The sequence below is a fragment of the Schistocerca gregaria genome, chromosome 2, assembly GCF_023897955.1.
Source record: "Schistocerca gregaria isolate iqSchGreg1 chromosome 2, iqSchGreg1.2, whole genome shotgun sequence".
Taxonomy (NCBI): domain Eukaryota; kingdom Metazoa; phylum Arthropoda; class Insecta; order Orthoptera; family Acrididae; genus Schistocerca; species Schistocerca gregaria.
The window spans coordinates 691,314,217-691,338,268 of NC_064921.1; the positions used below are offsets into that span (position 1 = coordinate 691,314,217).

At 36.1% G+C, this 24,052-nt stretch overlaps 1 protein-coding gene across 1 annotated transcript in view; it reads left to right on the forward strand.

Moving 5' to 3' along the window:
• LOC126334775 (ATP-binding cassette sub-family C member 4-like) overlaps positions 1–24,052 on the forward strand; it is a 286,690-nt gene that overhangs the window by 199,692 nt on the left and 62,946 nt on the right. Inside the window, exons 12-15 of the mRNA XM_049997363.1 lie at positions 1,190–1,369; positions 12,866–13,080; positions 17,948–18,264; positions 23,714–23,793. Of these exons, the coding sequence (XP_049853320.1) occupies positions 1,190–1,369; positions 12,866–13,080; positions 17,948–18,264; positions 23,714–23,793 (792 nt within the window). The remainder of the gene's footprint in view (positions 1–1,189; positions 1,370–12,865; positions 13,081–17,947; positions 18,265–23,713; positions 23,794–24,052) is intronic.

Consider the following 24,052-nt stretch of genomic DNA (forward strand, 5'->3'; position numbering starts at 1 on the left):
AATTTTAACACAACTTTTTTTTTCAAATTTCATGTTCTGATGGCAACACAGAGTTGATTTCCTCTGCATCTATCACATTCTTACAGATACTCCAGCATACTGTAAAATAAACCAGCATTTTATACTTCTAGGTATTGCTACTTCAGTTTCTAGTTTTTACTTTTGTTCTCATTTGTTTATCCTACAGTGTCTCTCTCAACTGAGAGTCTTGCCTGACCTTTGAAATGAATCAATGAATAGTGCACTCCTCCTTTTTCAAGCATGAAATTTTCTTTAGTGAAAGAATTCCAGAGACCAAAAGTCTTTCGCCTTCTCCTTGTATGTGTGTATGTCTGTTGGTGACTGCTAATTTGTAATTATACTTCCTTTATATGATTAAATTTAATACTAATATGTATGTAAGCATAATCATTGAAATGACAGATGTAAAAGTCAATGATCAGCTGACAGGCAAACAGAAAAGATGGAAAATTTGATTGTGTTCTCAACAAAGTCCTTCTCCAGAGCTATCAAACACACAGATACACCTCACAGACAGAGAAAATGTTGTTCCAAACACTGCTACAGTAATTTTTAATCTCACTTAAAAACTGAATTTTTTTTTTTGTGTAACCTCACACTCCAAGACTGTTGACTTTACACAGTTGACTTTGTTCCACTTTCTTTCATTACAGAAGTATAATTTCATCTCTTCCATTGCCATCAGATCATATCAGTGAAATTAATGTCTTATCTAAGGTATTCAAAAATGTTGATTATCTCTCAACAAAACTGAAAATTGTACATTAGAGGTAATAATTTATTTCATGTTTCTGGAAAATGAATGTCATTATTTCCCAAATTGCCTCTTTTTCCTCAAGCAAAATGCATTCCATTCATCTTGGGCCTCATATTTTACTCAGTAGATTACAGAACCCTCTTCTATATTATCCAGCGTTTTTTTGGTAGTGCCTCAACTGAAATTTTGTTCTATGTCTGCATGCCACATCATCATTACCATATTGTCAACAAAAAGAAGATGCAATCTCACTGATACTATCATTCCTCTCTACCCATGGGAGAAGAATACATTTTGAAAACAATAATCAATTCATTGATAGTGTACATACAACAGATTGCTCCATATTTAGTTTTATTCTGTATCTGCTTTTTCTGTAAACATAGAACCAAATATTTATTGTCATTTTAGGGACGAATTGTGATCCAGAGTACATACGCTTCACTTATTCAAAATCCGTCATCTGCTGCTGCACTAGTGTTTATAGAAGATAACAACAATGAAGATCAGCCAGAAGAAGATCAAAATCAAGAGAAGAATTCCAAACAGTTTGTAAGAGGAAATAAACAAGCAACCAGAGCATCCATAAGGGTAAGTAAATATTCAGTATACTAATAGAAACTTTTTTATAAAAAAATCACTGTTATATATAATATGATTTATCCAACTTAATCATAAATTCCCATGCATGTAATGCAGAAACATACATTATCTGAGTGCTTAATGCCATTGCTCTAGAAATACAGAAATAAAAATCCTAAATGATCCCTGAATTTCATTAGGACAAAGGTGTATGACAACCAAGCAGAATCGTGTCTATAGAATTTAGAAGTGTTTGAACACTGACAACAAACCAGTTGAAGCCTCTTGATTTCTCGGAATAGAAGGAAGCATCATGTCAGACACTTCTAAGAATTTTACTCTCTTAGCAAAGGTACACAGTGCTTCATTTACCAGTGTAGAGGAAGTGTTTTGCTACAGCGTTATGACTGTGAATATTAATTACATCATAGTCAGTTTTATTCTAAATGAACATTTTCAGATGACTGAAAATTCACTGACAGTCTTTGTCACTAATCTTCATAAAGTGGTAGAAATGTGATGGCATAATGACTCAAAAATATCTAATGGTAATACAGTTTTGAGTAATGACACAGCCACATTTCTCCCACTTTGCAAGAATTAGTTGCAAAGACTATTGGTGAACTTTTGCTTACCAAAAGACATTTATTTAGAATGAAACTCATTGTGGTGTAATAAACATTTCTGAAATACTGTTGTGGTTTTTATTAACAGTTACACTATTCAGCTGTGGGGCTCAAAATGATTAATAATGTCATGACTGTTTCACAACAGTGTCACAAATAATATTTTTATACATTTCTGAAAAGTTACACATCGTAAGAGAGCAAAAGCGAATATCCAGTAGGTTTTGTAATAATGAAATTCATCTACTTATCTAATTGAAATCTATATTTATACTCTGCATATCATTATAAAATGTGTGGTAGAGTCACATTTGTACTCTTCATGAGGTGAAATTAGAGTGACGATCCTATAAGGGAAATATGAAATAATTTTAAATATGTCATCCATTTGTTCCAAAACTGCACATAGTTGCAAAAATAGCTCTTTTTGGTAGTCTAATAAAGATAATATTTTCAATCACTGTTGTTAGAGTAGTAACAAATACATGTATTTTGAACCAGGGTGATATTCTGAACAAATGTACACTGATGGTTTTGACACTGTAAATCACTCTGACTGCTGGCAACACTTCTCTCCCAACCCAGAAGATTGTCGTACAGAGCAGTTGTTGTTTGACAAGGGAAAAAAAAATTAAGAGCCTCTTAAACCTAATTAAGTTATTTATTTGTCCATATAAATCTCTTTTTCAGTACATATATTGTACACAGGATATTGGACAGAAAACCGTTTTATGTATTGGTTTTTCAAATGTCAAACATACATTATTAGAATTTTTATAACAAATTGGATCTATACAGTTAATAATTAAATTTTTTTTAAAAATACTGTATATTTATAACTTACTTCTACAATTAAAGATACAAATTACATTTTTTCTTGCGTAAGATACTGTGAGATTGAATAGTAGCAGTTTTTCAGAAGGTAGGCTGTCACAGATGGTTTAAAGCTCTCTAGTTCAGGAGAAGATTTTATATGTCTTGGTAATCTGTTGTATAGTTCTGTTCCTGCATGATATACACCTTTTGGCATAAAGTGATGTTACAATGATTAACATGTATGTCACTGTCTGCCCTGGTACTGTAATCATGGACACTTTTGTTTTGAGGAAAAAGGTTTTCTTTTATCAGTATGCTTTTTTTGACATGCATGACAACTTCCAGTTTATAAATGCAGGGAAGGGGTAAGATCTTTAGTTCTTTAAAGAAAAAGTTTGCATGGTTTTCTGCTGCTCACTTGTTTCATTATTCTCATGATTTTCCGTTTGTTTCCTGAAAACTATTATGGCCTGGTGTACATTCCCAGAAAATGGTACCCTACTTCAGTATTGAATGTACATGATCCAAATATATAGCCATAATTGTTTCTGCACTACTATAGTTGCAAAGAATTCTTACTACATAGTTAATTTTTGCTAGTTTTGAATTTAAGGATGTGATATGAGTGCTCCATTTAAGATTTTCCTGGATATGAATTCCAAGAAATTTAGTTTCATTGACAGCACTAATGTTTTGGTTATCCATACATATTACGGGTTGTGCCGCATTTTTATTGTGATCAGTGTGGAAATTCATGAGTACCATTTTTTGGGGATTAATTATTAGCCAGTTTTTGTTAAATTATTCAGACAATCCTTTTGTAATATCTTTTGCAGATGCAGTAAGATTTTCTTATTTATTTCCTTCAGTCAATAAATTGGTGTCATCTGCAATCAGTACTGGTTCAGAATCCCTAATGTGCGATGGGAAATCATTAATGTACACAAATTAAAAGAGGATCTAAAATGGAGCCCTGTGGAACACCATGACTTAGTCCACATGGTTCTGAAAGGTGTAACTGGAGTTTATTTCCTTTCCTTTCATGTACTTAATTTCAGTTGCCTGAGAGCCATATTCCAAATATGATTGAATCCACTGATTTGGCACACCTCTTATGACATATTCACTTCATTTACACTGAAACAAATCTCTAGAAGAACTGAGACAACTTCAGTGTGAACTTATGTCTCCTATGACACTTATAATTTGTGTGTGCCATGATTTTAAAGTTTAAGTTCCATACATTTAGACATTATTATTTTTGAAGTTCCTTCTTGTTGTGAAATGGGAGTAATCTCATTTATTCTGCAAAAACATTAAAAAAGATACAATTTCACACCAATCATATCATAGTCTTATTAAGCCTCATTAGACATTGCCTTACTTATGTTTTACATTCCAATTAATTCTGTCAGAAGGTTGTTACCTAAAATATGAGTAAAGATGTATGTACAACTACTTGAACTGGATATTAATACTGATGAAGTGATATGCAGTTGCCCAATTATAACTGCAAACTGAAGGAGATCAAGAGAGAACTGCAAGAAGTTGTTCCATGTTTATAAGAAACTAGTATTAACAGAATACAAAACTGTATCTTAATACTACAATAACGATAATTTTATGTTGTAAATAGTCAACAGAAGTGAAGAAAAACAACCACTCACTTGCACCACCCATCAATCAGCTACATGTGAGTAGTTGTCTTCCCTCATTTTCGTTTATTACAAATATGAGCAATTCAGTGCATCAGGAACCGAGGAGAATATGAAAGACTAGCACAGCGCAATAAATTGTAGCACTTTTACTACAATGAAGAGTATGTTCACATACAGGAAACTGTATAAATTTACAGTACAGGTAAACTTTTTACATGTGCATGCTACCATGACGATGAAAGTTGTATAACTTTTGTTTAGGGACTTCTGGTTATTTTGCCAAGCTTCAGTGGGAAGTTAAATTTGTACACACATTTGTTAATGAAATGTAATGGATTTTCTGGAGCACCTCCATGTGCTCTTTGCTGTTGATGCAAGAGTCAAATCAAGTCTAACAGAAGTTTGACAACAGGAGGAACAATGAATGAAATATTTAGAAAAACTAAGGATCGGTTCTTGGTAAATGGCCTATTACTTAACGTAGAAGAAGCTAAGTTCAGTCAGTTCTGAAAGTGGCACTGTATATTGCAATCAATAACAGTAAGGCACGGCGGAGGGGGGGGGGGGGGGGGGGAGGGGGGGGATTTGGTGGAGGGGGAGAAAAAGATGTCTAAACACTGAATGTTCAAAATTCCTGCATGTGTATGTTGATGAGAACTGGAAGCCACTTATTATATCTCTTCTGAAATTCTTGAGTTCAGAGATACTTTCTCTGCATGTAATTGCTGATTTTGAGGGGAAAGTATGCAAAAATTGGCTCGCACTGTGTACTTCCATTTATTAATAGCACGTGGGATAATTCTACATGCACATACAAATTATTCATTGCACAGGAACATGCTGTATTGATATCTGCCACCCATCCTCATACCTCATGTTTGCATCTGCTTAAGGAATTATGCACAATGACAACAGCCTCATGGTACATTCAGTCTCTGGTGATGTTTGTTGTAAGGACTGTTCACAATTCTGGATTAATACTAGCATTCATAAAACTAACACAAGGAATAAAATTAGCCCCCACTATCCACAATTTATTGTTTCTCTTGCACAGACAGGAGCAAAGTATGCAACCACAAAAATATTTGACAACCACCATTGTGAGGTAAAGGTGGTGGCAAATCATGCATCTTAAAAACAAATCAGAGTCGTTTCTATTTGACAGCTACTGCTCTTTCGATATATTTATGAACAGAATAAATGTCTTATGTGGTTAGCTTACATTATTAAATTTTATAGTTAATTTAAATTAAAGTAAAAATTTAATTAAAATTTAGTCATACTGTCACAAAGGAAATGTATTTTGATCTATGAATTTCAGACAATGTTCATAACCATTTTCAGAAACATTATATATCAAGAAATATGCCATGAAAACATGAAGATAAAAATGTATATTATTTGTAAACCTACTGACACATTGCACAACATATCAAATCATCATAAATATGATTGATGAAACATGTATATAACTAACTGTGTATGCAGAATCAAACAACAGAAAATTCTGGATGGAATGCAACAGTACAGTGGAACTTCGATTTTACATTCTCCAGTTTTATATTTTTTGCAATGCTACACCACAAATTCTTTGCCCCTGTGAAAAATCCATAGGATCAATGCTGAAAATTCTCCAATTTTACATTTCTTCCTGGTAATGTTTACCTTGATTCTAAGTTCTTACCCATCACCTCACTTTTTATCATCCTGTTTTCTTCCTATTACATTTGATGTGTCTGAACAAGTTACAAGTGGCTCAAAAGACAAATGGTTTGCACCACAGGCGGTAGTGTAGTTTAGGCCATTTTGGAGAGAGGAAATGCTGGCGTGATCCACAATCAGTATTGCCAAGACAACTTGCAACATTTAGCTTCACCATGCAATTTTGGTGCAACTACTGCTAGCTTGCAGCAATAATGGAAAAACAGTTGGCACAAAGCGTCCCAGACCAAGCCAATGCATGACGATGGGGCACAGCCACCACCTTTTCCTGTACCACTTATAACTTAGTCTCATAATGCATTATTTTTGCTCAGTGTTCCTGAGATCTTTTTACAAAGTTTATTTCAGGATCCATATTTCTTTTATATTCAGCAACAATATCAATTGTTAACATTTTAAATTAAAACACTGCGTCTCAAAGAACATGCTTTGTCATAATCGGGGAAACGTAGCCCATTTCTGGCTTATGAATTCTTATTGGCCTGCAACGTGTTAAGTCACCCAATAGCCAGTGCAGCCACCAGACCTCACTAACACACATAAAATGAGCTCACCTACTGGATGTGTGGAGAGTGGGAGTGGCCCTTAAGTGAAGAGAGTGCAGGTATGGGTGAAAGCACTTTTTGAAGTAGTGAAAATATGCTTTTTGTGCAGATGATATGACATGACAGAGACGTCACATGGAAATATAACAAGGGTTTTGTGATAGTACTCTTTTAAGACTTACATGTTCAAATTTGACATGATACAGTTGCAGTAACTAAAGACCCATGTATATACATTGTACCTCACATCCTGCACACTGTAGATTGTAAAAATTGGCACCAATTATAGAGGACATGAAGCAAACTGTAGCACCTAAGCTGTCTTTCAAATATGCATTTCACATGGTGTACAGAAATTCACTGAATCGACTTCTAATAAGCTTGTGATGTCAGTTGGGGAAGTAAACTCATTTTTCATGTCTCTGTTTCTCTTATCAAGCCTAAAATAACACTTTAATGGTGGTGAGCATATAACAAAAGTGGTGGCAAAGTACATCATTAAGCAGATGTTTGCATTTATGCTTTATGGTTTAACCACTTAGCACTGTGATGTTCGTGATTTAATGCAACATGTTCATCATTTTGTACTTTTTTCTGCGTGAGCACAAAGGATGATCACTCAAAAATGCGTGTTTTGAATAAATATATGTCAGGAAACAGCTTAATTACCTTGTATGCAATTTCAATTTTTTGATGAGTTTTTATGTGACATTACACATCTGTATAGATGTTAATGATGTGAAAGGCAACAAGATAAGTTAACTTTAAGTCTAAAGCTTCTCAAAATGATGACCTTTCATTCATAATGCATTATTTTTGCTCAGTGTTCCTGAGATCCTTTTACAAAGTTTATTTCAGGATCCACATTTCTTTTATGGGCTCCTATACCTGCGTGTGGCACTTAGTTTTAGCAACTTTCTTCTCTAACAGTGTCCTAAATATGGAAAATTTTTCTTTGTAGTTATTCTTCTGGCATTCCCAAAGCTGGATTCATAGATAGCAGCACCCTGGGTCAGATACTTCCCAGTGCTCCCCTCTCCTCCCTTACCTATAGTTTATTTTTATGCTTTTGCTGTTTTTATTTTTCTCCCTTTTTACATTGCACTAGAAAATTAAATTTTCATGTTGCCAAAAAAAAAAAAAAAATGTAGTCAGTAGTGGAATCACTTAAAGGAAACAAATCATTAATTGCACACTTTTACTTCAAATGATGCCTTTCTTGTTTGATTCAGTAGTTCATTTCATGTTTTGTATACTAATTAGCATCCTCATGCCTCTCACAGTGTTTGGTAGATTACCTTTTAAAAATAATATTTGCTAACATGCACAACAGTGACAAGTGACAACAAAAGCAGCTTGCACATAAACCAATGCAAAACACAAGGACACAGCTGTTGTGACCTGTGACATTAACAATAGCCCTCCAACTGTTCTCAGTGATGCACCAAATGTCACTCTAGTGACAGTGCTGCTGGTTGCCCTTTCATGTTTTCAAATAAAATTGAATTTTTTTTACATGTGATGAAGTCTACTGAAACTGCAAGTGCCAATCAAGGTACCTTGGTACTCCCATTTTTCTCCACACCCTAGCCTGAGTCTACCTGGCCTGTGCATAAACCTGGCCCTGTGTACTACTGTGTACTACTGAAACTGCAAGTGCCAATCAAGGTACCTTGGTACTCCCATTTTTCTCCACACCCTAGCCTGAGTCTACCTGGCCTGTGCATAAACCTGGCCCTGTGTACTTCCAAGATCAGCTGTTGAACTTTCCTTGTGGCTTCAGGTTTTTCTCTCTTGCTTGGTCTATTAATATACCTAGGTACTTCTTTTTTTATTTTTTTATTCATCCATAAACAAATTTCTTTGTATGAATGTCATCATTATACATACATATGTACATTATTTTGTCACATAAGATAATGAAATACAATCTATATATAATAAATAAAGAAATAAAAAATAAATAAAATAAAATAAAAAATTATAAAAATAAAAATAAAATAAAATAAATAAAAAATAAAAAATAAATATTTATGGGTCGCTTAGAGGAGGCCTTCTTGGTTACCCAAGCCTGCCAACCCAAAGTTTGGTACAGATTTATTGATGACACCTTCATGACCTGGACTCACAGTGAAAGAGAACTCCAGAATTTCCTCTCCAACCTCAACTCCTTTGGTTCCATCAGATTCACCTGGTCCTACTCCAAATCCCATGCCACTTTCCTTGACGTTGACCTCCATCTGTCCAATGGCCAGCTTCACACATGCGTCAACATCAAACCCACCAACAACCAACAGTACCTCCATTATGACAGCTGCCACCCATTCCATATCCCCCATGTGATTTACCAACTGACCTGCCTACACTGTGATGCTTTCTATGTGGGAATGACCAGCAACAAACTGTCCATTCACATGAATGGACACAGACAGACAGTGTTTGTTGGTAATGAGGATCACCCTGTGGCTAAACATGCCTTGGTGCACGGCCAGCACATCTTGGCACATTGTTACACCGTCCGGGTTATCTGGATACTTCCTACTAACACCAACCTATCCGAACTCCGGAGATGGGAACTTGCCCTTCAATATATCCTCTCTTCCCGTTATCCACCAGGTCTCAATCTCCGCTAATTTCAAGTTGCCACCACTTATACCTCACCTGTCATTCAACATCACTTTGCCTCTGCACTTCCACTTCGACTGACATCTCTGCCCAAACTCTTTGCCTTTAAATATGTCTGCTTGTGTCTGTATATGTGTGGATTGATATGTGTGTGTGTGAGTGTATTCCTGTCCTTTTTTCCCCCTAAGGTAAGTCTTTCCACTCCTGGGATTGGAATGACTCCTTACCCTCTCCCTTAAAACCCACATCCTTTCATCTTTCCCTCTCCTTCCCTCTTTCCTGACGAATCAATCGTGGGTTGTGAAAGCTCAAAATTTTGTGTGTGTGTGTTTGCGTGTTTTTTTTATTGTGCCTATCTGCCAGCGCTTTCCCACTTGGTAAGTCATGGAATCGTTGTTTTTAACATATTTTTCCCATGTGGAATGTTTCTTTCTATTTTATTTATATCATTAATAAATTCATAATGTATATATGTATATTACACACACAATTTTTCATTGAATGACATAACACGGAAGAACTTGCTTCTATCAAAAGAAATAGATCACAAGATTCCTCTAATACTTGTATGGGTGAATTACAATCTAGAATGTCCACTTTATAATTGATTAACTTGATTATTTATTTATGCCAATTTTATGCTGTATGAATTCTCTAATTGAGTAAAAACTATTTTTTAATAAATATTCATTAAGGAATGCTTTAAATTTACAGAGTTCCTTTATGTTTTCGATTTCTTTTGACAGTTTATTGTATATCTTGACACCTTGGTAAAACATAGTGGTTTGGGTTTTAGTTTTATTATTTCTGTCTAGGTACAAGCAATTACTGTTTCTAGTTTGGTGATCATGTATGCAGCTATTTGCTAAATATTGCTCAACATTTTTATGAATGAAAACTGTAGTACTCTTTCTTGCACATTATTCAGATAGCTCGTTTTTGCAATCTGAACACATATTTCATATTTTGGGCATTTGCACCCCAGAATGTTATGCTGTAACTTATTATAGAATGTATCTGTGCAAAGCATGTAATTCTCTGGCATGAACTATTGCACACAGTGACTAATATTCATAAGGCATAGCATGCTGTGCTAATTTTTTTGCCAAGCATCCTAATATGTTCATCCCATTTTAATTGTTGATCAACATACATACCCAAAAATTTTGTGCTGGCTACACACACTATGGTTTCATTTTGAACTTTCAGTTTTATCATATTTGGGTTTTTATTTATACAGAAGTTTATGTTATTAATCTTTTTAACATTAAGGGTTACTTTGTTGTCATTTGACCAGTTGTGATCTGCCATAAGTGCCTTTTCAGCTTTTAAGTTTAACATTTCTGGTGTCCTGTCTGTAATTGGTTGGTTGTTTTGGGGAAGGAGACCAGACAGCGAGGTCATCGGTCTCATCGGATTAGGGAAGGATGGGGAAGGAAGTCGGCCGTGCCCTTTGAAAGGAACCATCCCGGCATTTGCCTGGAGCGATTTAGGGAAATCATGGAAAACCTAAATCAGGATGGCCGGACGCGGGATTGAAGCGTCGCCCTCACCAGTCCAGTGTCTAACCAGTGCGCCACCTTGCTTGGTGTCTGTAATTATTATACTGCTGTCATCAGCAAATAACACTGTTTCACCTTGTGTTACCGACTGTGGGAAGTCATTAATATAAATAAGAAATAGTACTGGGCCTAACACACTCCCTTGAGTTATTCCAATGTTCAAATATTCTTCATCTGAAAGATGTTTCACTAAATAATTTGAGCTACTTGAAATTTGAGATATCTCCACCTTCTGCACTCTTTCTGCAATGTAAAATCTAAACTATTTATTTACAACCCCTCTGATTCCTAGTGCTTCAAGTTTACCTAGCACTATTTCATGGTCAACTATATCAAATGCTTTACTGAGATCTAGGAAAATGCCTGTTACTTGTTTTCCTTTATCTAGAGCTTCTAGAATTACTCTTGTAATTTTTTCTATAGCTGCTTCTGTTCTCTTTCCAGTCCTGAAACCAAACTGTTCTTTGCATAGGAGTTGGTATTTATTTAAGTAGTCCATAATTCTGTATTTCATAATAGTTTCCATTAGTTTTGAAAAAGAAGACAGCAATGAAACTGGTCTGTAATTCTCTACATTTTCTGTATCACCTTTTATGTGTATGGGAAGAATTTCTGCATGCTTTAGATAATTAGTGAAGCAACCTGATGAGAATAACTCATTTATAATGTCTGCTAAGGGTTCTTTTATGCTGCTAATGTAGTCTTTTAGTATACACATTGGAACTTCATCTAAACCTGTGAATGATTTACTCTTGAATTTATGTACAATGCTACTGATTTCCTCTCCATTGGTGGGTAGCAGTAGCATTGTGTGAGACACATAGTTCTTTGCCATTGTGTGTTGTGTTTTAGGAAGCTTTTCTTGCAGTTTTGTTGCTATATTACTAAAGTAGTTGTTTATAAAGTTTGCCAGTCCCTTAGGATTATCTATTAAACTACCTTTATTTCTAATTTTTATGTTCATATGCCTTGATTTTGAGTTACCAGTTTCTTGTTTTACTATATTCCAAATTGCTCTGCTTCTATTGTATGAGTTTGGTATGGTCTTTTCATTTTGGATTCTCTTTGCTTCCTGCAACAGTTTTCTGTATGTTCTCTTGTACCTGAGAGAAAACTGTAAGAAGGCTCAGTCACTCTTATCATTTTTTATAGATCTCAGATATTTGAGTGTTTCAGAGGATTTTCTGATACCTTTTGTTACCCAAGTCTTCCTACTAGATCCCCCAACAGAATGTACTACTTTACGAAATGTTTCCTCAAATTTTAACTTGAATATATTCATGAATTTGTTGAATTTTTCGTTTACATGTGTTCCTGAATATACTTCCATGTCTGATCAGTCATCTGTGTTGCAAATTCAACATTTTTGATTCAGAAAAAACCCTTCCGTAGCTAAGCACTTTTGCTTGTAACTTCGTAGATATTTTAAGTTTTGAACGTTGACCAAAGTGGTCTGATATTCCAAGGTTTTTAACAGTTACTTCATAGCACTTATCGTTAATATCTGTTAGAATATGGTCAATTATTGAAGATGAGTGTTTGGTTACTCTTGTGGCATTTGTTACCCATTGTGAGATCCCATAACTGTACAAGATATTCAAGAAACTGGTGCTGACTTCACCCATTTTCATCATATTGATATTTAAATCTCCACAAATAATAATATGTACTTTAGGATTGCATATTTTGTCCAACACTTGTATTAATTTTCTTATACTCAATGTCTTCTGTAGGCTTCATGATAATCACTTTGCTCACTGCAGTACTATACAGCTGTTTCCTTTTCTCTATTTTTTCACCTTTCCCTCTACTTTTACCTCATTCTTTGTGTTTACCATTATTTTGTCTATTAATAAATGCAGTCAAATAATTATCCATGATTGGTTGGTATCTCTGCATCCATTATACTGAAAGTGATATGTTATAGATAATATATCTCTCTTTATTAAAGAGTGTCTCTTCATACCATGGACCAGCTATTGGTGAGGAAGAGGATGAAGAAGCACCTGATATGATAGAGGCCACAACCAAAGGAGTTGTGAAAACATCACCATACGTTGGCTACTTCAGATCAGGAACCAACTACTTTGTCATTCTTTTGATGCTCATCTTGTTTGCATTGGCTCAGATACTGGCTAGTGGATCTGACTACTATGTGTCATATTGGTAAGTTTATGTATACCACCAAGTTTATGCTACCTTAAAGAAGGAGATTTTAATTATGTGTAATGAACATTAGAAATTAAGTTTCATTTTTTCATTATTTGTAATTACTGAATTAGTTGTTGGTATTCTCAGTGGATAATGATTTATTGTTGCAAGTTATTACTGATAGCATTCACACACCAAGTAGCATGCAACATCTCCTTTCCTCATGATGGTGTGGCTGTGCATTACAGTATGGACTACAGCAGGTCAGTGAAAGCATTGGGGAGCAGTTGTCATCCATGGCTCATGGAGATTCGTTAGAGTTGACTCCAAGGCATGCAAATCTTGCTCAGGGTCAAGCCTAATGTACTTGATGGCACTGATGCCAGATGACATGTGCTGCCACAAAATGTATTCATGGGTGTGGAATATTCCTGAATCCATTCTGACACAACTTTGGTTCGAAGGGGTGGTGTAGTGTCATCAAAAGTCACCTGCTAGATGTTGTAAGATAATAAATGGAAGCACATTACTAGACAGCAAATTCCTGGCTAAGAGACTTTGGCAGATATGTCATCTGCATAATTGCATCCATTTGATTAAATATTACAGGAGAATATCTGTGCCATTACCTGAATGGTGTCCTGTTGATAAGCAGCCTCATGTGCTTGTGATGTAGTCACACCCTGCAGTAACATATAACTGTGTGTTCTGTGACCTGTCAGTTCAAGCAAATTTTGCAAAACCTCCAAGATCAGCAATGTTTTACAGAAGCTCAAAATTTACTGCAAGCGTCAATGCAAAATGTTTTTAATAGTTTCCTCAATTAAACTCTGTCTTGAAAACTGGCAGAAAATCGAAAGAGATTCTGGTGATATTTAATGTATACCAGTGACAAGATACAATCAAAACCTTCACTGCATGATAGTGACAGTGCTGCTGGTTGGCCTTTATCAATGACAGTGTCACTAAAGTACAGTTACTTAACACGGCTTTCCAAAATTCCTTCACGAATGAAGATGCAATAAATGTTGCAGAATTCAATTCAAGAACAGCTGGTAACATGAATAACTTCGGAGTAAACACCCTCAGTGAAACACATATGTATGGACATACTATTATCCTTTAAATATGTTATTGTGGTACAGCAATTTCAGACTGATGTATATTAATGAAGTAGCTCCAGTTTTAGCAATCATATAAAATGGCGTGCTTGATGAAAGATCTGCACCAGAGACTGGAAAGTTGTGTGGCCAGCCATATCACAATAAATCATTTTGCAATATATTGTCATTTTCTGATGACTTCACTAAATAATAGATGATTACATTATCTGCAATCAATCTAAGAGGGCTCCTCTGATTTTCTCTTATGCCATTTGTATAGATTAGGAGCAGGAGCAATAGAGGCTCTGTAACAGTTCCTTGGGGAATGTCAGATATTGCTTCAGCCTTACTCAGTGACTTCCCATCATTCACTATGAACTGTGACCCTTCTAACAGGAAATCAGTGAATGAAGTCATGCAACTAAGATGGTACTCCGTAGTAACACAATCTGATTAGAAGCCACTTGTGTGAAATGATCTCAAATGCAACCTGTAAATCTAGAATTATGGAATCTAGAAATTTGGAACTTCCAGTATTCTGCTTATAGCATTAGTACTTCATGTGAATAAAAAGCCAGTTGTGTTTCACAAGAATGGTATTTTCTCAATCTGTGCTTTATTGCAGCAGATCATTTTCTTTGAGGCATGACATAATGTTTGAACACAGTATATGTTCCAAAATACTACTGCAAATCAGTGTCAGTGATTGGGTGTATACTCCAGTAGATTACTTTCAATTGCATACTTGTGTATCGGTACTGTATGTGCAAATTTCCGGTCATTAGGCATATATGTTTTGTAGAGGATCAGTGAAGTTAGATTCTGGGAGCAGAAAGGAGATGGGTGTGGAGCAGAATGCATGTGGAGGTTGAGGCCAGGAGGATGTTTTGTAAGGATATCTTTCATCTACAAGATCTATGAGAAAAATAATGAGACAGACAACACTGTGAATGATCTAGCAACACTATGGTCATCTACATGTGTAGACCAGTGTGTTCATCCCTTCAAGATGCTCAGTTCAAGTTACAGCTCCATACAGCAATCATGTGATTTTGGAGAGTGACATCAGTGAAGTTCTGTTTTTGTTACAAAAATGGAACATCAAAATTTAGAGCAACATTATGCCATAAAATGTTGTGTAAAACATGGGAAATCCATGAGTGTGACATTTGAAGAGTTGAAACAGTCCTGTGGGAAACATTCCTTATCAAGAGCACAAGTTTCTGCTGGCACAAATTATTTTTGGGAGCCTGAGAATATGTTAAAGACGAACCTTACTCAGGGAGACATACAACTACGAAAACCTGTGAAAATGTCAAACATGTGCATGCTCTTGTTAGGCTGTTCCTTCAGAACAAACTGTCAATGAAGTGTTTTACAAATATGTCGTGTAAAGGCTCAGGAAAAGGGTGAATTGAGTGAGACTGGACATTGCAAGCAAATGGATGCTGCATCATAACAGTGTCTCATGTCACACAGCCACTTCCATCTGGGAATTTTTGACCTCAAAAGGCACTTCTGTTCTACAGATAAAAAATCAGTCTGAAGTATATACAAGGTGTGTGAGGAAAGTAATGACTTTCGGGGTTCAGATGGCATGGGTTGTGAAGAAACCCCTAAAATTAAGGATGATGTGCTCAGTAGTGTGCCCCACCCCTGGGTGGTCATTTCTGTTCTTGGCCACAGTTTGGCCGACGGCCATTTATTTGGATACACAGCTTGTTGGTGATAATGTCCACATAAAATGATATAGAGAAATTACAGTAATGATGGTGTATGCTATGGCTGCTTTTGCAGGTGATCCTGCCTCCAGTGGGATAGGGTAAGCCTGTCACAGAACTGTGTAAGATGTGCTTGGTGACTTTATCAGACAGTTCGTGCACCTGGATATTCATCTTGGATTTGACTCCTGTTGGGGTTGGTGGGAGGGTTATGCATGTGTGATGATATGGCATGGGAAATCTGTCCGTGGACTAGGTTTAGGGTATAGCGCCTGTTTGTGAAAACCACAGTGAGACCTCTGACATATTGGGCAAGGGAATCCTTGTCAGTGCAGAAGTACTGTCCTTCAGTGGCCAGCTATATGGAACTGAGTTTTTTCAGTGGAGAAGATGATAGCTGTCAAAATAAGTCCACATGTGTCATATGAATGGGAAGACACTGCATAATAAATAAATAATTTTCCTATATTTAATCTCTCCTAAGACACAGAGTCCTTGCAGGTAATACAAGATCTACCAAAGACCATGCTGTTCTTCATTTGAATAAAATAATATCAGAATATTAAAAAAAAAAGTCACTGTAAACAGATTTTATTGTCATTCTGACATATACACATTTCCATGTAGCAGCTGGAAATCTCAGTTTTTCAGGGAAATGAAAATGCAAATTTTACTTATCTTCATCTTTTGCTTGGTGTCCTGTTTGGAAAAAGTCTTCAGTTCTGTCTCGTTTCATAGATCATTTTCCCTCCAAATTAAGGTTTCACAATATGTTCTATTTGGGTCTGCCCTTTCTTATTTTTCATGTATTACCTCTTTTTCTTTTCGAGTCTTTTGTTTCTTTAGTTTACCTTCACTTTATCTACATTGCTGTGAACATAAAAGAGACAGTGTTCTAATCTTCAATATTCTAGACAGATCAGTCAACTAAAAAGTTACTCTTCTCATACTACTAAGTTCTGCTGTCATTTTCATCTCATTAATGCTCTGGAACTTTTGTTCAGTTAAAACAAATGTCTTCTACCTTTTGAATTATTTAAAAGGTAACTTTTGCACAGAAAAAAAAATTACAATCTGTTGAACACTGACTCACAGAAACATGATGCCTAGAAAATATATGAACAACTTGGATATTTTAGTGCACTTGCATAACCAGAGATATGTACTGAACTGCTTGCAGAGAAGTCCAAATCTGATCTGAGTCAGTGACTGACATCTGGTGCGTCTTCTACTATATTTATAACCTATGTATGTGCACCAGAAACATTGTGGAAATCTCCATTATCATATTAATTATTATACTGACATCCAGTTTTCCTATTAGTGAAAATTTAGACTAAATCATATGTTTTCACTTGTAGAAAAATCCAAGAACAAAAATGGTTTCAAGAAAAATGTTAAATAATCACAAACTAATTACCAAAGCTTCCAAAATATTACAGATGTTAAACATAGTTTATATTTTGTATGTAAGTGATTTTACATCAAATAAAAATATTTTTTTGGAGTGAATTACAAAAATTGTTTAGACAATGAATAATAAATGTTAGCTGGAAGCAGCCGAAGTAAAATTTCATGGTTTATGTGACATGTGCTATGTTTCGAACAAATTGAATAATGGAAAGCTACACTGTTGTCTAACAACATTTGTCTTTGAAATTGCACTGCCATATATATTTATCTGTTTAAAAGTGAAACTGAAAGAATGACCGGTTTTCTGGAATATCATGTTTATGAGCTGTAACTTTCAAAAATGTTCTCATTAATAACAAATAAATAAGCAAAATATTATTGCTGAAAATGCTCCAGTGTATTTATTGTGTATTTCAAAGCGAAAATGGCATCAAAAAATTCAAACATAAGAGCAATAACAAGACGTTCATTTTTATCTAATTGCCCTAATATTGGTATTTTTTAACATATCATTTTATCATTAAGCTTCAAAACTGCTTCTCTCATATTGTGACTGGCATATAATGTAATTTAAATTATAAAATGTAATTTGTTCCTTTAATGTGAAGGAATTTTCTAATTATAGGAATTCAATCTTGTTGGCAGGACTACTCAGGAAGAAAAAAGGAAACTACATATGCTGCCAGATAATAAAGAATTTTATAATGTGAGTGAAGCTTCTCAGGATGAAATAATTATTCACAGTAATGGAACAGCCCAAGCAGGAAATCATGATGAACTGCTGACCACAGAAAATTACATCTCCTTGTATGTTGGGATTATTGTTGCTTTGCTTGTAACAGCATTCACACGTTCACTTGCCTTCTACAAAATCTGTGTCACATGTTCAAAAAACCTTCACAACAAGATGTTCACTAATCTTATGAAGGCCCCAATGAGATTCTTCCATACAAATCCATCAGGTAAGTAAAAATAAAAAAAGAACACATAGTAATAACAATGGCAACACTAATAATAATAATAATAATAATAATAAATATGTTGTATTGACTACTACACAGTACTATTTCTGTCTTCTGTTTTTATCACACATTGACTGACTCTTTTAAGGGACAAACACACACTGTCTGACACAAAAGTGGTAGTTAGTGACAGGTGAAATGGCCACCAGGGTGCTTTAATACTGTTAGTGTTTAGTGTTGTTACCCGGCCTGAAATGGCACATAAGGGTCATGAAGAGCATGAGATATTGAGTGTTCTCTGTAAAGAATGTGGCAATGTTGTTGTATTTGTGTGAGACAACTTTATCAGCACCTGGCAGTGTTTGAGTATGGCCTCATTGTGGGTCTCTATGTGACCAGCTGTTTGAATTGTGCACTATCCAGTTTTGTGGGTGCATTTTCAGATGTGACAGTGCCACGATGTTAGACTGCATGGGAATGCAAGGGCATGTGCACTTGTCCTGAAGGTTCTGGTTGGCCATCTCTGATCATCATAAGGGAGTATCATCATATTGTCTACTGACCACACCATAACCCCATCACATCTGTATCTGCCAACTAAAGGAGTCCCTACAACATTCTGTATCATCCTGCACCACTGGTCAGGGACTAGCAGCAGCCAGATAGGGAAATAGTATGCCACCACAGCTTCATTTGGTGTGGTGTCATGACTGGAAAGTATGGACTGCTGATGAATGGTAATACATTGTGCTCAGCGATGAATCACAGTTCTGCTCTACCCCATATGACAGCTTCAGTGAGTATGGTGATGACTTGGAAAGAAGTGCCATTCTTGTAATGTTTTGGAGAGGCACAGCAGTATTACTTCTGATGACAGGCTGTTAGGAACGGCTGGTAGTGAGCGAGGGAAACCTGATGCCACAACAGCATGTCATGGACCCTTTGCCTCCTCATGTGTTACCTCTCTTATGATAGTACTATGATGCCATTGCTCAACAGGACAAACCTTGTCCACACAAGGTGCCTATCTCCTTGAAACCTCTGTGTGATGTTGAGGTTTCTCCCATAGCCAGCAAGGCCCCCAGATCTGCCTCCATTAGAACATCTGGGGGTCTAGTTCAGACGTTCCTAGGTCCCAGTGTCAGTATCCAGGATATGAAGGACCAGTTACAAGTGTTGTGGGCCAGTTCGGCACAGTAGATGATACAACAGCTTCATGACACCATCCCAACTGAAACAGTGCATGCATCTAGGCCAGTGGGGATTTATCATATTGGTAAGTGGGTTGTCCAGACAAGTTCTATGTAAACTTTACTGAAATAACATCACGTACCCTCAATCAGTGAACATCTACATCTACATCTACATGGATACTCTGAAAATCACTCTTGAGTACCTGGCAGAGGGTTTACTGAACCACCTTCACAATAATTCTCTCGTTTTCCAATCTCGAACAGAGTGTGGGAAAAATGAACATCTATACCTTTCCGTTTGAGCTCTGATTTCCCATATTTTATTATGATGATAATACCTCCCTATGTATATATATATTCACATTTGGAGGAGAAAATTCTGTGAGAAGATTCACTGCAACAAAAAATTCCTTTGTTTAATTATGTTCACCTCAAATCCTGTATCATGTCAGTGACACTCTTTGCTATTTCATGATAATACAAAATGTGCTGCACTTCTTTGAACTTTCTCAATGTACTTCTATAATCCTATTTGGTACAGATCTCAGACAATGCAGCAGAAGTCCAAAAGAGGACAGATAGGCACAGTGTAGTCAATCTCTTTAGTAGAACTGTTACATTTTCTAAGTGTTCTGCCAATAAAACATAGTCTTTGGTTTGCCTTTCCCGCAACATCTTTTATGTATTCTTTCCAATTTAAGTTGTTTGTACTTGTAATGCCTAGGTATTTACTTTAGATTTGACTGATTTATTGTGTAACCAAAATTTAACAGATTCCTTTTAGCACTTCTGTGGATGAGCTCACACTTTTCAATTTTTCGCACCATACAGATATCTTTTTTAAATCATTTTGCAATTTGTTTTGATCTTCTGATGAGTTTACTAAATGATAAATGACAGCATCATCTGTAAACAACCTAAAACAGCTGCTCATATTATCTCCTAAATCATTTATGTAGATAAGGAATAACAGAGGGCTGTGGGAAATGCCAGAAATCATGTCTGTTTTACTTTACTATGAACTGTGACCTCCGTGACAGGAAATTGTGACTCCAGTCACATAACTCAGACAATATTCAATATGCATGCAGTTTCACTAAAAGCTGCTTGTGTGGTACTGTTTCAAAAGCCTTCTGGAAATCTGGAATCAATCTGAAATCCCACATGAAAACCACTCAACACTTCATGTGAGTAAAGAGTTAGGTGTGTTTCACAAGAACAATGTTACTGTTCTAACACAATATATGTTCCAAAATCCACTCCATATTGACATTTCCTCTTCCAGTTCTGGGTGCTTTGCATTTTCTTTGTCTGGCAGTGCACATTGTGTTAAGTTTTGGTAACACATTAATACTGCCAATGACCATATGAATATCTAGGGGACCCATTAGCTTTTCTTCCATTATGATGCAGTAATTCCCTACCTTGGTTCGACACATTAAAAGAAAGAACAGGAACATACATTCTGTTCATTATTGTAAATATGTTGTGCCATTTCTCCTGTATTGTAATTTTCAGATCCATTTATTGCATAAAGGGGTTGAACATAGTGTAGTAGTGTAACAATAAATATTGTCATAAACATTACTAATATAATTCTTAAAGATGTCCCAAGAAATCAGTTGATTTGAATGTTTAGGTCAGTAGCACATTGTCAGGTGTCGATTCTTTTGATTCTTTGAGGGGTGAGATCTACATATAGTCAACAGTAAAGTGGTTCAGCAGCTTCATGGGAAAACCCAAATAATAAAATTTATACAACACAGATTTTACTAAGTTGGCACTTCCAAAATGAAGAATGTCTCCAGAAGTTCTCTAACTTGGAAACTAAAGCCCTCTCTTCTATTCCAGAGTAGGTGTCACAGACAATTGGAATTTGCTGGTTCCATGGAGAGTACTGCAGACCATTGGTGTGCCCTCCACCAATGGTCTCCGGTCCTCTCCACTGACCGGGTGGTGTAGAAACACATGCAATAGTCCCTTGATCATTGGCCTGAAAGAGAGGCATTGGGATGTCAGATCCTTTGGATGGATGAGACTGTGCTGCTGATAGCCACAACTATGATGGTGTACATTGATGACAACTAATGCAACTGGAGGAGTATTGGCAATGGGAATGTCAGTGGCCATTGTACGGGTAATGGCTGTCATCAAAGTAGCATGAGATTTGGATGTGACAGTGGCAGAGGTGTTGTGGCAGTCAAGGAAAAACATCCAGGAATTGTGGAACAGTACTAACCTGGTGATGTTGCTTTAAATACTCAGTGGCACAAGGTAGAATGAATTCTCCTACTTTGAAAAAGCTTTGATTGATCATCACAAAGTTGACCAACATTCAAATACCATTGAATATTTTTTCACTTTTATTTATATTAAAGCATACTTCAGTGATGATCATTTCACAAACAACCCTCTTTATATTATTAACTGTTGGACAGTCAGCATATGATTATTAATGATATTCTGATCAGTCCAATTTCCTTCAGATGAATACTAAGACATCAAGTTTGTTATCAGCCATAATAAGGTCATCACAATGACAATGTGTCCTATACAGATTCTCATATTGGTAAAGTAAAGTTTTATTGCACGAAAGCCTGGGAGACTCTGATGGGCATGTTCAGCTGCCTGAATGGAAAGTTGTTTTCCATACTTCGCGCCTAAAGGCAAACTTTCCTTCACAAAGTGTAATGTGTTGTGTGTTGTTTAAGTGTAAATGTTAAGTGGTTAAGTGTAGGCGAATTCATGTGTATATAGTGTGGTGTCATGTAGGCGATGGATGATAATGAGAGAAGGGCGATGGTGAAACCCAGTGCCGGCACATACACTACTACTCTCAATACATAGATTACTCAATCTGATGGATGGATCACCATCATTCTCACATGCCCTCACTTCATGGGAAACTGGGAAGCAGTTTGAAATTTAACCCAGGACATTGATACCGAGACTGGTGATTAGGGGCTAGATGCCACCGTCCATCCTGTCCCCTGTGCCGTGGAGGCAAAGGAGGAAACTGGCTACACTGCTTGGTGTACACTGAAGATCACCCATCCAAATACTGTCCATGCTTGACAGTGTCCATCTTCAGTGATCTGATTGGAACTAGTATATCCACCACAGCATGGCCATTGACATTCTTGTGTTGAAGTCAGATGAAAGCTGAATGGAACTGCTTTTTACATTTTGTTCTTTTCTTGTTATCAGTCCTTCAGACTGAAATATTACTCAGTTTATATCTAGGCACTATTATTTATGCAAATAATGATGTTGGAAGGATTCCAAATCATGTAATTTTATCACACAGATGTCACTGACATGAATACCATACAAAAATGTTACTGCTTTGTAATTATTTGAAGTGACATAGAGATGCTAGCTGGGTGATAACTAGCCACCAACTTTTATACAGAAATGTTAATGCCTATTCCATCACAGAGATGTTATCTGACTGATAGCTAAGTGTGGACTCACAGAAGTTTACAAAAGACATTCTTCACTGATGTTGGCAGACTGTGACACAAAGTGGTGTGAGCGGAGCAAATGTTACTTGCTGAATGATGGATTCATTGACCAGGTGGTTTATAAACACAAGCATATGGATAATTGATGAAAACCATAATAATATTTTACATAACTACAATGTAAAGGGTCAAATTTAGTAGCAGGTGTCATGCTGTTGAGTCACACAATAATTTTCATTAACTGTATGTTAGATAATTGCAAAGTTGCTTCCAAGGTTCTTGGGTGTACTACTGGAAGCTATCATCAAAGGTCTATAATATTTCGGTGAAGCACTGTTCTGCCATCATCAGGTTGTACTGATGGGATGAGAGGTGTTTGGTGTGCTCCTGATATGTATACCTGTGGGTCCAGAGTTCTGGCCTCACAGGCTCCATGCTGTGCTTGGTGGTGAGGGGACATGGGGCTGCAGTGGCTGTAACACAGCAGGAAGAATACTTTAAACACTGAAGTACCTTCATTGTAAGGTTGACATGTTTTCACTGAATTACTGTTGTTTTATGCTTCACTAACAGATTGATATGCAAGAACCTCACACGCTATCCCTCTGCCTGTCCATGTTGAACCTGAGACTATTTTTAAGTGGCTTATTACTTGCAAACAACAGCTGCCTCACAAATACTAGTTGTTGATGAGTGTGTCGGTCTGGACTTTTCATAAAGTCTTTTAAAATTCTTTACTGCATCCTTTAGATTTATTTTTCAGTTTGATGTCAAACTTGATAATTGTTTCAGGGCGTATACTAAACCGATTCTCAAAAGATATGGGTGCAGTAGATGAGATTCTTCCCAAGTCATTATTGGAAGCTATTCAGGTCAGTATTTTATGAATAGTATTCTTGTGAACTAACATGATTAATTAAACATAATAAACACAGCATCAGTAAATAACACTAAAATTAGGGAAGTGAGACTGTTAAAAAACAAACACCAAGTAAAAAAAATGTTGGTACAAGAATCTGGAAGTTGTGATTACTTTTCAGTCTATCTTCAGTACAATTTATTTATTTTTTTGCAGTCTATGAAGACCAACTTTTGTAAACTGTTCAGAAAGTTAATCAATATAATATCATT